We start from the raw sequence: 14775 nt of genomic DNA, 5'->3' as shown, positions 1-14775 counted from the left end.
TCCACTAAAACCTGCTTTTTTGGGGAAAAATGTGTTGGTTTCATTCCTTGATGGGATTTTAAGAAAAAGTATCCCACAGGACCTTTAAAATATTGGGTTGACCAAAAAGTACATTTGGGTTTTTTTCATAAGATGTTATGGAGAAACCCAAAAAACTTCTTGGCCAACCCAACAGTATGCCTAATTGTGAGATTAACAGGTTAAAGAAAATACAGCATCAGAGAGGGGTTTTAGGGGAAGCTTTTGTGTTAGCACTCTAGATGGTGTTTTGACTTTTGCATCCTGCTCAAGTGGCCCTTGTACTCTGCACAAATATTAAGCAATTGACGGGCAGAGAAAGCTACGTATGTGGGCACAGTCACACTCAGATGCACTCCAAAAATGGGCAGACTGGACCCACAGTGGGGTGAACAATCAGATTGACACTGACATGCCTCCTCAGCTTCTTGTTTGCTGCGTAACTGGACTGCACCAGAATTTGGCAGAAGAAGTAACTGTGCCAGGGTCTACTTTTTCCTTAAAAGGTCCAAGATGTGAAAACCATCAATTCATTTTGAGAAGACAAATATCAGCTGCAGATCTCATCTCTTCTAGCCTTTCTCAAACAGGCTCCCACAGGAAAGAGAACCCCCACAGAAAAATCTGGCAAATAGCTAACACGATTACAGGAGAGAAGTTAATTCATTAAAAATGTTTTATAGAAACCCTGTTGATGAGGGTGATCTCTTCACCTGATTACCACCAGCGGGCAATAACTGAACACAGAGACAAGCATGTGACACTCAGCTTTACCCGAAGGTAGCCACTAGTCACATTTGGCTATTTATATTTGAATTCTTTGGCACTGTGACATTAAATAAAATTAAAAAGTAAGTTCTTCTTGCACTAGCCACCTTTCAAGTGCTGAACTGTCACATGTGACTGGTAGCTGACTCCGTATTAGGTGGCACAGATGACAGGACACTTCCAGCAGTGCAGAAAGTTCTGCTGCATAGTACTGATCCATAATGAAGTTCCAACCTCATCTTCCTAACCTGCCCTTCTAGTGTTGAGTGATCTTCATATCTGGCTTTGCTGGCTTGACCTGATTCTCAGTGACTCTTTGCTCTTAGTTTCTTTATTAACTTTGAGAGTTTGGTTTTGGTTCTAACTATAGGGCTTCCTTGGTAGCTCAGCTGGTAAACAATCTGCCTGCAATGCAGGAGACCCCAAATAGATTCCTGGGTCGGGAAGTTCTCCTGGAGAAGGGATAGGCAACCCACTCCAGTTTTCTTGGGCTTCCCTGGTGGCTCAGACAGTAAAGAATCTGTCTGCAATGCGGGAGACCTGGGGTTGATCCTTGGGTTAGGAAGAGCCCCTGGAGGAGGGCATGGCAACCCACTCCAGTATTCTTGCTGGAGAATCCCCATGGACAGAGGAGCCTGGCGGGCTACGGTCCATGAGGTCGCAAAGAGTCGGGCACAACAGAGCAACTAGACACAGCACGATACAAAAGCAGGTACAGGCCCAGGCTTGACAAAGAGTAACGAGCAGGACGTAATCTCTCTATAAAATGAAGACACTAGCCTGGTATGGCCGGACTTTGTGATGAATTTCTTGGATTCCCACCTCTCTGGTTCTCACATCACGACACTGTGAAAAAAACAAAGCAAAAGAAATGAAGAAAGGGGAGGAAGGAGGGGCACAGGAATGGGGAAAAAATAAAGAGAAAGAAAAGAAAGAGGGAAGGGGAGGCAAATATAAAACTGGTCACTAATACAATTTTTACTGAAACTTCTCCACCAAATTCTGGGCTCAAAATTACATTTGAACATAATTTACATTGAGATTAAAAAAACTGAATTTAAAAATGAAGTCATTTTTAATAAATCTGAAGATAGGGAAAAACAAAATGGAAATATATGAAGTTAACAGCATATTGTTTTTTAAAAGGCATTTAGAATCCAAAGGAGATAGATACATAATATTGAAAGTAAAGAACATACCTCCTAAAAATTTGAACATAGTTTTACCCAGAGGATATAACTGTATCTGAAAGTGCAATCCCAAACTCTATCTACAGAAGAGTAACAACTGAATTCCTAATGTTCCAAAACCTTCCCCATTTTATAGCCCTCAATGTTTTTAGCATCACCATGTTTGTATCAAATTTTAGAAATGTCAGAAAGAGGGCAACTAAGACTGCTATCTTCTGCAGAGAAGGGCTCTGTGGAATAAAGGCTGGGAGGGAGGAAAGAGCTTTTATTATTATACAGTCTTTTATTATTATACGGTCTGAATCATGGTGTCATGGTGGCAGACTGGCTCTCTGAATGTCCCAGGAAGCACAGAGTTGCCTGTGGACGTGTGCTCGGCCTAGCCACATGATGTAACTCTCGCTTCTACTCCACGACCCAGAGTGTAGGCTGTGAAGCCTGACACTTATAATTACAAAATCCTCACAGTGACTATTATCTGTCCTATGATAATAGGACAGATAGTTCCCTAGAACAAACTATGGAACTTATTTCCAAGATTCTAACGCTTTCCATCGGTGAGAAAAGATCACCCTAGGAAAGCTGATGATGTCTTGCAGCCATACTACTAATAGTGTATTTGGTGTATATATGGAGAGAATTTCACGAGAAAAATAAGCGCTCATTATTCAGTTCTAGAAAAACTAAGCTATTTCCATGCCCTGGGAACCCATATCACATGCTCCTAAAGAACCCTTGCCTGCTTTTGCCCTTTCTTGGAGGGGTGGGGAATGGTTTTTACGAAAGAGATTGGTGTGTCCTTATTTTCTAGTAAAGACACTGCCTAGGTAAGCTAGATAACTTTTGGCTATGACTGAATTCCAGTCTTGAGACTCAATCCTAGATTACTTTATGAGAGCCTACCAAGGTTTAAGAGGGGTACAGGGTTAAAGATGATGGCTGGATAATGAGGTTATCAGGCTAACCAGGCCAGGAGGAGAAGGAGGAGCTGAGGAACTGGGACAGTTGGGGACCAGAGAGCAGAGCAGTCACATACTTGCTGGGGCTATTCATTACTGTACATGGGGCTTCCTTGGTGGTTCAGTGGTAAAGAAACTGCCTGCCAATGAAGGAGACTTGGGTTCAATCCCTGGGTCAGGAAGATCCCCTGGAGAAGGAAATGGCAACCCACTCCAGTATTCTTGCCTGGGAAATCCCATGGACAGAGGAGCCTGGCTGGCTATGGTCCATGGGGTCACAAAGAGTTGGACATGACTGAGCGACTGCTGCTGCTGCTAAGTCACTTCAGTCGTGTCCGACTCTGTGCGACCCCATAGACGGCAGCCCACCAGGCTCCCCCATCCCTGGGATTCTCCAGGCAAGAACACTGGAGTGGGTTGCCATTTCTTTCTCCAATGCATGAAAGTGAAAAGTGAAAGTGAAGTCGCTCAGTCATGTCTGACTCTTAGCGACCCCATGGACTGCAGCCTACCAGGCTCCTCTGTCCATGGGATTTTCCAGGCAAGAGTACTGGAGTGAGGTGCCATTGCCTTCTCTGGACGGAGCAACTATATAACAATTACTGTACATAAAGTTGCTGTTTTTCTAGAACTTAAATTATTATTATTTTGGTAGAATAAGCCAATAATGTTCACAACTCTAGACCGTTTTCTGAAAAAAAGAAAAGAAAAACTTCTTCATAACAAATCAACTAAGAGAACAAAATGTTTCAGGTATGTCCACAAACATGATACGTAGTCCTTAAAACAGTGCCTTTCAAAGAGTGGTCCATGTCTGCACTGCGTGTGAGAACCTCCCTCAGCTCCGTACCAGACCAAGTGAATCAGAAGCTCAAAGCAGAGGCCAGGATGCAGGCTCAGGCCTAGGCACCCCCTGGCCTTTCCTCTTAGCAGCTCTGAGAAATAGCTCCTAGGGCACTGAGTTTTAAACCATATCGCGATTTCAAAATCATCTGCAGATTCCTGGGCTCTTTGTATTTCCAGGGAAAGCAGAAAGGAGGTGCTTAGTAAATATTTCTGAAATAAAAAAGCAAACGAAAAGACACAGGGGCAAGGTGGGGCAAGGGAGAATGGTGTATCTGGACAATAACATCGGTAATTATTTCAGCATGTCATCTTTGTTTCTTCAAAGGTCGTATTTATCTATAACCACTGGTCAAGAATCAAACACCCAGTATTTCAAAAGAAAAGAGGTTTTCTAAAAAAGGAGCTGAACACATAGTTGACAATTTCAGTAGGCAAGAGAAAACAACCATTAAATTGACAAACCCATACTCTTTTAGGAGAAAGCAGAGGGCTGCAGGGAGGGATGCAGATGGTGGAACCACTACTTCAGCTTCAGCATGCTGTACAGAAAGAGGGGCTTCAATGCATGAAAGCTCTTTGACCCAACCTGTAAGTTTATCAGGTGATCGCATGTCTGAGAGTACTTTGATCTCTGCAGTTACGGTCAGGCTCTTACCTGTATTCCAAGGTCTTTCATTCTTGCAAATGCCAGCTCTCTCAAGTTTCCGTGCTCCACTCCTGAGCTGACTAACGGCATTGGAATATCTCTGCAGGAGAAAAACATCAGTTATTGCAAAATATAAGTCACTCTCTAAAACAGGAAGGCAGGGATATTTTTTACAAAAGGAGAACCACCCTTCCCCCCTCAAAAAACCCCTACAAAACAGACCAAGAAAACAGAGGCTGAATATTCTAACTGGAAAGCAGATTCACAGCTTTTCTACCTCCCAGTTTTTCCATCTATGAAATTATGATTTTCACCAATCACGTAAGGTTTTCTTAAGAAATACCTGATGAAATCACTTTAGAAGATTACTAAATACAAAACAAATATCCAGTAACCATTATAATGATTTTTGGCTGAAGAGACACCTGTACTAAACAGGAAACACAATTCTTGTTGTTGTTTTTATAAAATCCAATTTGTTTAAAAGAGAAGAAATAAAAATTATTAACACACTGATTTATAACTTATAGACACTTTCCTGTAGAGCTGCTGAATGACAAGTAACCAGGAAGCTTAAAAGCCTGGCCGAGATGACAACTGGTCTCAAAGAATATATCCCCACCACCCACTGCAACGTTTCCTAAAAATCTAAATTAGAAGTGACTCTTCCCTGGTGGTGCTAGCGGTAAAGAACCCGCCTGCCAATGCAAGAGACTCAGGAGACTCCGGTTCAATCCCTGGGTCAGGAAGATCCCCTGGAGGAGGAAATGGCAACCCACTCCAGTATTCTTGCCTGGAAAATTCTCTGGACATAGGAACCTGAGTGCTATGGTCCATGGGGTTGCAGAGTTGGACACGACTGCATGACTGAGCACAACAACTTCATTAGAAGGGAATAAGAACTTGCTTAAAGATGAAGTAGATAAAATTTATTTCCTGGCATTAATACAGTGTTAAGTGCCAGGCACCAAGGAAACTTTGATCAAAAGTTGAAATTATGAGCTTCATTTTAGTAGCCCTCAACCTCCCTTCTAGAGAAAAACCAGTATCTTAACACAAAATAGCTAAAAAAAAAAAAAAAGAAGTAAGAATATGCTTAGGACAAGTCCCCAATTTGTTTTGTCTAATATTTGGTGGATTAGAAGACTTGAATGATACACCAATTATCTTGTTTTCTCATTTTTGCTTTTGAATCAACTTGAGTCTTTTCCTTCTCTTCTCACTTATCCCTCCAAATGTTAAGAAAATACAATTAGCTAATTCACCATTTGATTCTAATACGATATTCCCCACTCATTCAAAAGTATCAAAAGCTAATCAATTAGCATTAAAAACTATACATAATAAATAGACTCTGGAAGCTACTATAAAGAAATGATAAACCAAAATTCTTTAAGAGAATGACATACCAGGGCATTCAAAGTGACATAAAAATATATACTTTAGAGTGATTAGTTAATATCTATGGTTTACTTATACTTTTTAGTAAAATAAACTTTCTTCCTTTGGAACTGTAATTCCTTCCAACCAGTCCATCCTAAAGGAAATCAGTCCTGAATATTCATTGGAAGGACTGATGCTGAAGATGAAACTCCAATACTTCGGCCACCTGATGTGAAGAGCTGACTCATTTGAAACGACCCTGATGCTTGGAAAGACTGAAGGCAGGAGTAGAAGGAGACGACAGAGGATGAGATGGTTGGATGGCATCACCGACTCAATGGACCTGAGTTTGAGTACACTCCGGGAGTTGGTGATGGACAGGGAGGCCTGGTGTGCTGCAGGCCATGGGGTTGCAAAGAGTCAAATATGACTGAGTGACTGAACTGAAAACCAGATATATCTTAAACATTTATTTTTGTTTACACATCTATTTGGCTGCACTGGGTCTTAGTTGCAGCACGAGGGATCTTGAGCTGTGGCATGTGGGATCTAATTCCCTGACCAGAGGCAGAACCCGGGACCCCTGCATTGGAAGCGCAGAGTCCTAGCAACTGGACCACCTGGGAAGCCCCCAGGTCCATCCTAAATTAGTAATCATATGAAACTGAAAGAAGGCGAGTGAAGCAAAAAGCAGGTTTTTTTTCTTTTTTTGTGCTCGTACCCCAATAAGCATAATAGAATTTACGATTCTATTTGCTTACACAGATAATTAGGGTATTCTTTTAGGTGACAGAGGAAAAAGCAGTTTATTTTATTTTAGGAAGGAATGTATAAAAAACTGTTTTAAGTTTTTTTACTATTTCATATTATATAAACCAAAGTTAAAATCTCCCAAATGCCTCTTTTAACCCTGAACCAGTCAATCCTAAACTAAATTAGTCCTGAATATTCATTGGAAGGACTGAGGCTGAAGCTGAAACTCCAATACTTTGGCCACCTGATGTGAAGAACTGACTTATTGGAAAAGACCCTGATTCTGGGAAAGACTGAAGGCAAGCAAAGAAGAGCGAGGCAGAGGATGAGGTGGTTGGGTAGCATCACCGACTCAATGGACATGAGTTTGTGCCAACTCTGGGAGATAGTGAAGGATAGGGAAACCTGGCGTGCTGCAGTCCATGAGGTGGCAAAGAGTTGGACACGACTTAGCGACTGAACAACATTCTATTAAATTACTCACAAATATATGTAGTTACACAGCAAAGTAAAACACTGTTATATGTGATATGAAAGTAATCTGATAATATCAACGGCAACCAGTTAGTACCCATTACATGAGATACATTTGACTCTTGTTATTCACTGCAGTGAAGTCTGATAATGTGCCATGGACACTGAATGAGCAAATATGGAAGCACTGCTCCTAAGCAAAACGGAGGGTTAGGTTCCTATCAGCTTTCAGTTCATTTTCTTCCACTGATCAACACATCACTTTGTTCTGTGTTTCTGTTCAAAGACACTTTATTTAACACAGAATTCATTCATTAACACTGTATATGGCCAACAGCACTATGATTCATGCTGTAATGAAGCTTATCTAACACATTTATTTTCTTTGTAAGACAAGAAGACAATCTTCTTGTGCTTAGGAACACTATGCATGAAAGAAAGAAAGTGAAGTCGCACAGTCGTGTCTGACTCTTTGCGACCCCATGGACTCTACCCTACCAGGCTCCTCCGTCCATGGGATTTTCCAAGCAAGAATACTGGAGTGGATTGCCATTTCCTTCTCCAGGAGATCTTCCCGACCCAAGGATTGAACCCAGGTCTTGCACATTGTAGGCAGATGCTTTACCGTCTGAGCCACCAGGGAAGTCTGGGACATTTTAAACAGTAAAATCAACAAAAAGCACAAAAACGTGAATAACGTGTTATTAAGTGGATTGTTAAAGAATACCTGTTACAGTATGAGAGCTGACACAAGTACAAATATCATGCCAATATCCTGTTCCTCACTGACCCTCTGACCACCAGTCTAGCATCTGCTGATGACTCCTTCTACACCACCTGCCCTGCAACAGTCATCACTGGTGATTATTTCTACCATCTCTTCTGTGTTAGTTGAGCTTATATTTCAAGGAAGAATATTCCCTTCTCTAATTTACAAACTCATAGATTCCTATTTTATTCAACCAGTTGTAGTAGTCTGATATCAACATTATTTTGTTGCTTAAATTAGATGTGGCCAGTAGGCATGCACTTAGGCTGGCTTCTGGGTCCTTCTGACATATCTGCAACATTCTTTGAGTATTTCCTTACTTTCTGCAACAAGATGTTCCAGGTTTATCTTACATTTACCAACCCTAGAACTAGCCATTTACCCAAGCAGTCCTGCTTCCTTTCAGTGGAGCACGGTATTTAAAACCAAGATCTGGGCACTCACTGTGCTCATTATTACTGAGGTATCATTGCCTTTAGAGATGACTTTACACATGTACATAACCAGATGGTCAATACCAAAACTAGACTGACAATACTCTTTGCAGATGAAGATGGAGAAACTCTATACAGTCAACAAAAACAAGACCTGGAGCTGACTTTGGCTCAGATCATGAGCTCCTTATTGCAAACTTCAGGTTTAAATTGAAGAAAGTAGGGAAAACCACTAAGCCATTCAGGTCAGACCTAAATCAAATACCTTATGATTTTACAGTGGAGGTGACAAATATATTCAAGCAATTAGATCTGATAGGCAGGGTGCCTGAAGAATTCTGGACAGAGGTTCGTAACACTGCACACAGGCAGTGACCAAAACCACCCCAAAGAAAAAGAAATGCAAGAAGGCAAAGTGGTTGTCTGAGGAGGCCTTACAAATAGCTGAGAAGAGAAGTAAAAGGCAAGCAAGAAACAGAAAGATACATATCCAACTGAATGCAGAGTTCCAGAGAATAGCTAGCAGAGATAAGAAAGCCTTCTTAAGGAAATAATACAAAGAAATAGAGGAAAACAACAGAATGGGAAAGGCTAGAGAAAGACTTCAAGAAAATCGGAGCTATCAAGGCAACATTTCATGCAAAGATGGGCACAATAAGGACAGAAACAGTATGGACCTAATAGAAGCAGAAGATATTAAGAAGAGGTGAAAAGAATACACAGGAGAACTATATGAAAAAAATCTTAATGACCCAGATAGCCACGATGGTGTGGCTAGATCACTCACCTAGAACCAGACATCCTGGAGTGTGAAGTCAACTGGGCCTTAGGAAGCATCACTTTGAACAAATATAGTGAAGGTGATGGAATTCCAGCTGAGCTATTTCAAATCCTAAAAGGTGATGCTGTTAAAGTGCTGCATTCAATATGCCAGCAACTTTGGAAAACTCAGCAGTGGCCACAGGACCAGAAAACATCGGTTTTCATTCCAATCCTAAAGAAAGGCAATGCCAAAGAGTGTTCAAACTACTGCACAATTGCACTCATCTCACATGCTAGCAAAGTAATGCTCAAATTCTCCAAGCCAGGCTTCAACAGCACATGAACAGAGAACTTCCAGATGTACAAGCTGGGTTTAGAAAAGGCAGAGGAACCACAGATCAAATTGCCAACATCTGTTGGATCATCAAAAAAGCAAGAGAGTTCCAGGAAAACATCTACTTCTGCTTTATTGACTATGCCAAAGCCTTTGACTGTGTGGATCACAACAAACTGTAGAAAATTCTGAAAGAGATGGGAATACCAGACCACCTTACCTGCCTCCTGAAAATCCTGTACGAAAGTCAAGAAGCAACAGTTAAAACAGGACATGGAACAACAGAGTGGTTCCAAACTGGGAAAGGAATATGTGAAGGCTGTATACTGTCACCCTGCTTATTTAACTTCTAGGCAGAGTACAACATGCAAAATGCCAGGCTGGATGAATCACAAGCTGGAATCAAGACTGCCAGGAGAAATATCAATAACCTCAAATATGCATATGACAAGACCCTAATGGCAGAAGGCAAACAGGAACTAACGAGCCTCTTGATGAAGGTGAAAGAGAAGAGTGAAAAAACTGGCTTAAAGCTCAACATTGAGAAAACTAAGATCATGGCATCCAGTCCTATCACTTCATGGCAAATAGATGGGGAAAAAGAAACAGTGACAGATTTTCTTTTACTGGGCTCCAACATCACTGCAGATGGTGACTGCAGCCATAAAATTAAAAGACACTTGCTCCTTGGAAGGAAAAGTATGACAAACCTAGACAGCATATTAAAACAGAGACATCACTTATGCCGACAAAGGTCTATATAGTCAAAGCTATGGTTTTTCCAGTAGTCATGTATGGATGTGAGAGTTGGACCATAAAGAAGGCTGAGAGCCAAAGAATTGATGCTTTCAAACTGTGGTGTTGGAGAAGCCTCTTGAGAGTCCCTTGGACTGCAAGGAGATCCAACCAGTCCATTCTGAAGGAGATCAGCCCTGGGATATCTTTGGAAGGAATGATGCTAAAGCTGAAACTCCAGTACTTTGGCCACCTCATGTGAAGAGTTGACTCACTGGAAAATACTCTGATGCTGGGAGGGATTGGGGGCAAGAGGAGAAGGGGACGACAGAAGATGAGATGGCTGGATGGCATCACTGACTCGATGGACGTGAGTCTGAGTGAACTCCGGGAGTTGGTGATGGACAGGGAGGCCTGGCGTGCTGCGATTCATGGGGTTGCAAAGAGTCGGACACGACTGAGCGACTGATCTGATCTGATCTGATCTGATATGATAGAAGGGAACACAGAATTACCAGCAGGGCTGGCTAATCATTTATGGGGCCCAGTGCAAAATGAGAACAGAGCGTCTCTTCTTAAAAAATCATTCATGATTTCAAGATAATGAGAACAGAGCATTAAGCCAAGTTAAAGACCCTTGAGACTACAAGGTTGCATATGCCTTGAAGCTGGGACTAGCTATCCCAAAGCACAAGTCAGTGCTAACCTGGTAACAAAGGACTTTACAAGGATTCTGACAGTTCATAAATGTCCTTACATTCATGTCCGTCCCTACAACATGCCACATGGTGTTAATGGTCTTTGGCAGTGAAATGCCTGGAGTGTACCAGACGGGAGTTTTTCCTCATTACGGAATAGAAATGTGGCCATCTCCACTTTCAGAGATAATCTGTTTTCACTGAAAATGAAGAGAGAAAGAGAGTTCTGTATACACTGAGCATCATCTATGTGCAACACAGTAGATAAAGCAACCTGGAATATATAAACAGACACTATTCCAGACTCCCAGGAGTTCAAAGCCCAGGTAAGATTATAGACCCTCGGACTTTGCTACATTCATCTAGGTGCAAGTTTCATTTATTTTTAGGTTTTTCAATTTCAGTCTAGTTTCACTTTCTTGGCTTGAAGAGATACTCCATTCAGGAATATTCACTTTTCTATTTCAACAGGTAACCTGTCAAGCTTAGAGGTACTAATATTTGCAATTTGCTCATCAAAAGTCTTTCAAAGTGATGTCTAGAGCTTTTTTTGGTCTGAAGTTCCTCATACCTCAGAAACATCTTTTGGTTGCAAATTGGTATTCTATTCTAATGCTTCACAGTGATTTAAAAGTCACATCAAGGCAGACAGCTGTCAAATAGCCTGTGGGCAGCGGCAGTTTAATGTGGCTCCATCATGTGTCTGGAGAGAATTTTACATTTAATCATTGCCTCCACTCTTCCGTGCTGCAGTACAGAATGATTCATTGGGGTGCTACTTCATAAAAACACCCAGTTAGATGTTACTGACTCAACCGTCATAAAATTTAAAGTGTAAAATAGTTAAGAAAGAAAAAGGAGGGGTAGGTGGCGTGAGGAAATTGTAATTTTTTTTTTAAAAGACAAGTGTAAAACATTGTTTTTACTTGAAATATCTTCCTTCCCACTTTCCTTCCTTTGTTCGTTTCTTCTGATACCTGTCCAGAAAATCATTCCTAGAAACTTTTTCTCCATGTATGAGTTTAGATTCACGAGTCAACACTAAGCAAATTGTCTGTAATTAGCAGAAGCTGACACGAGGTGAACCTACATAGGAATAAGACAGATTTTCTAAAGGCACAGAACACAAAGACACATAATTTTCCTTTGCTATGATTTAAAACAAAAATAAACTAGAATTATTAAAATCCCCTGGATTAAACACCCTGGGAGGAGGCTTTTTCCTTTGCCAGTGGTTTCTTTACAGCAACATATAACCAACAGCTTCCAGATGAGCAGAGTGAGGTGCTCAGCTGTACTTCTGGACCATATTGGTTTTCTACATTTTCACAACTATTTTAAGAGTTTAAAACCAAAGCTAGAAGAAACACTGCAGAGTGAAAACCCTGTGATTCTTTTCCCAAATCAGAAGGTTTCTCAGCCACTTCAGTTCAGTTCAGTTCAGTTGCTCAGTCGTGTCCGACTCTTTGCAACTCCATGAATCGCAGCACGCCAGGCCTCCCTGTCCATCACCATCTCCCGGAGTTCACTCAAACTCACGTCCATCGAGTTGGTGATGCCATCCAGCCATCTCATCCTCTGTTGTCCCCTTCTCCTCCTGCCCCCATCCCTCCCAGCATCAGAGTCTTTTCCAATGAGTCAACTCTTCGCATAAAGTGGCCAAAGTACTGGAGTTTCAGCTTTAGCATCATTCCTTCCAAAGAACACCTGGGGCTGATCTCCTTTAAAATGGACTGGCTGGATCTCCTTGCAGTCCAAGGGACTCTCAAGAGTCTTCTCCAACACCACAGTTCAAAAGCATCAATTCTTTGGTGCTCAGCTTTCTTCACAGTCCAACTCTCACATCCATACATGACCACTGGAAAAACCATAGCCTTGACTTGACGAACCTTTGTTAACACCATCTAAACACTCAGCCTTCTCTTGTACACATTTGCATGTAACGCTTGAGTTACCCATAACACTTCCCTTAGCGCTTCTCTTTCAAAATTTGACCACTGAGACCTTGATACAAACTTCTTTCTGGAAGTCTGCTACTGCTGCTAAGTCACTTCAGTCGTGTCCGACTCTGTGCGACCCCACAGACGGCAGCCCACCAGGCTTCCCCATCTCTGGGATTCTCCAGGCAGGAACACTGGAGTGGGTTCCATTTCAGACATATCGTATTCTAGCTATATCTGAACATAACTTTAAAAATAGCAGTAAATGGAGTATAACATTTTCATGCAGAGATATGAAGCTGTTTTACCAAAACATAGCTACCAAATCATTAAGTGTTAATATCAATAAACTCAGATATGCAGATGACACCACCCTTATGGCAGAAAGTGAAGAAGAACTAAAGAGCCTCTTGATGAAAGTGAAAGAGGAGAGTGAAAAAGTTGGCTTAAAACTCAACATTCAGAAAACTAAGATCATGGCATCCAGTCCCACTCCTTCATGGCAAACAGATGGGGAAACAGTGCAAACAGTGTCAGACTTTATTTTTTTGGGGGCTCCAAAATCACTGCAGATGGTGACTGCAGCCATGAAATTAAAAGACGCTTACTCCTTGGAAGGAAAGTTATGACCAACCCAGACAGCATATTAAAAAGCAGAGACATTACTTTGTCAACAAAGGTCTGTCTAGTCAAGGCTATGGTTTTTCCAGTAGTCATGTATGGATGTGAGAGTTGGACTATAAAGAAAGCTGTGCACCGAAGAATTGATGCCTTTGAACTGTGGTGTTGGAGAAGACTCTTGAGAGTCCCTTGGACTGCAAGGAGATCCAGCCAGTCCACCCTAAAGGAAATCAGTCCTGGGTGTCCATTGGAAGGACTGATGTTGAAGCTGAAACTCCAATACTTTGGCCAACCTATGTGAAGAGCTGACTCATCTGAAAAGACCCTGATGCTGGGAAAGATTGAAGGCAGGAGGAGAAGGGGACGACAGAGGATGAGATGGCTGGATGGCATCACTGACTCAATGGACATGAGTTTGGGTAGACTCCCGCAGTTGGTGATGGACAGGGAGGCCTGGGGTGCTGCTGTTCATGGGGTCGCAAAGAGTCGGACATGACTGAGCGACTGAACTGAACTGTACTATGTGAACACGAACACAAGTTTGTTGGTTTCCTAGTCTTCATATCCGCCCAGGAAAGAGAAGACCATTCCAAGACCTTTGAAAGTTAAAATTTATCAAGTTTTCTTTTTGAGCTATCTCAATAAAAAGTACCATCTATCTTCTTTATGATCCAAATTCCATGATTGGCAAATTATATATAAACAGACAACTGATGTAAGAAGACACAGATAATAATCAGCTTCATGGGAGACATGTTAATCCTCACCAATAGCTCGGGAAATGCAAATTAAAATCCTAGGTAAATAAAATAAAAATACAAACCATTTAATTCTGTAGAGGTTGTGATAAAATCAGAAACCACATATTTACTCTAATATGATATAATTCCTTTGGAAAACCATATCAATATACATAGCAAAAAAGATAACACTCATTTATACGTTCCTTGTTCCAGAAAGTATGTTAAAAGGAATAGTAACAACAACGCTTAGATCCTTTGTTATGAGTAATCCTTCTCCTGGGTTCTACTACTCTAACAGGTTACTTCAACAGAAGTAAAAAGTTCTATGCACATGAATTTTAGATGGAGTAGAGGCCAAGATAATAATAATAAAAAAAGAGAGATGAAGAAACCAGGAAGCAACCTAAATGTCTAACATTAGGGAACAGTTTGCTGAATGAGACAAATTCAAATGCTAGATTACCAGGCTGCCATTAAAATGATAACTATGAAGATTTTTTAAGTCATTGGCAAGAAATAGAATTCAAAAAGCATTATTTGCCAGTGTATAAAATGTACCGCACAGACCCACTGTCTGTTAAATTGAGAGAACTCATTGTACTATCACACAAGACACTGAAATGGTGATGATCATAGTATAAAGAGAAGCATAAAATACTAGGAGTGATAGCAAGAATATGAAACCTGCCTCTTCCTATGAAG

At 41.2% G+C, this 14775-nt stretch overlaps 1 protein-coding gene across 3 annotated transcripts in view; it reads right to left on the bottom strand.

Annotated features, from left to right (window-relative positions):
• Positions 1 to 14775, bottom strand: part of ELP3 (elongator acetyltransferase complex subunit 3) — a 122656-nt gene that overhangs the window by 43172 nt on the left and 64709 nt on the right. For all 3 annotated transcript variants that reach the window (XR_011465197.1, XM_005900067.3, XM_070376001.1), the window contains 2 exons: positions 4437 to 4527; positions 1567 to 1632 (listed from right to left, as the gene is read on the bottom strand). Coding sequence is in view for 2 of the 3 variants with exons in the window: in XM_005900067.3 (XP_005900129.1) it covers positions 1567 to 1632; positions 4437 to 4527 (157 nt within the window). In the remaining variant the exon portion in view is untranslated. The remainder of the gene's footprint in view (positions 1 to 1566; positions 1633 to 4436; positions 4528 to 14775) is intronic.

Source organism: Bos mutus, chromosome 8, assembly GCF_027580195.1.
Source record: "Bos mutus isolate GX-2022 chromosome 8, NWIPB_WYAK_1.1, whole genome shotgun sequence".
Taxonomy (NCBI): domain Eukaryota; kingdom Metazoa; phylum Chordata; class Mammalia; order Artiodactyla; family Bovidae; genus Bos; species Bos mutus.
Note: the sequence above shows the minus strand (reverse complement) of the source record. Positions and strands in the feature narration are given on the sequence as shown.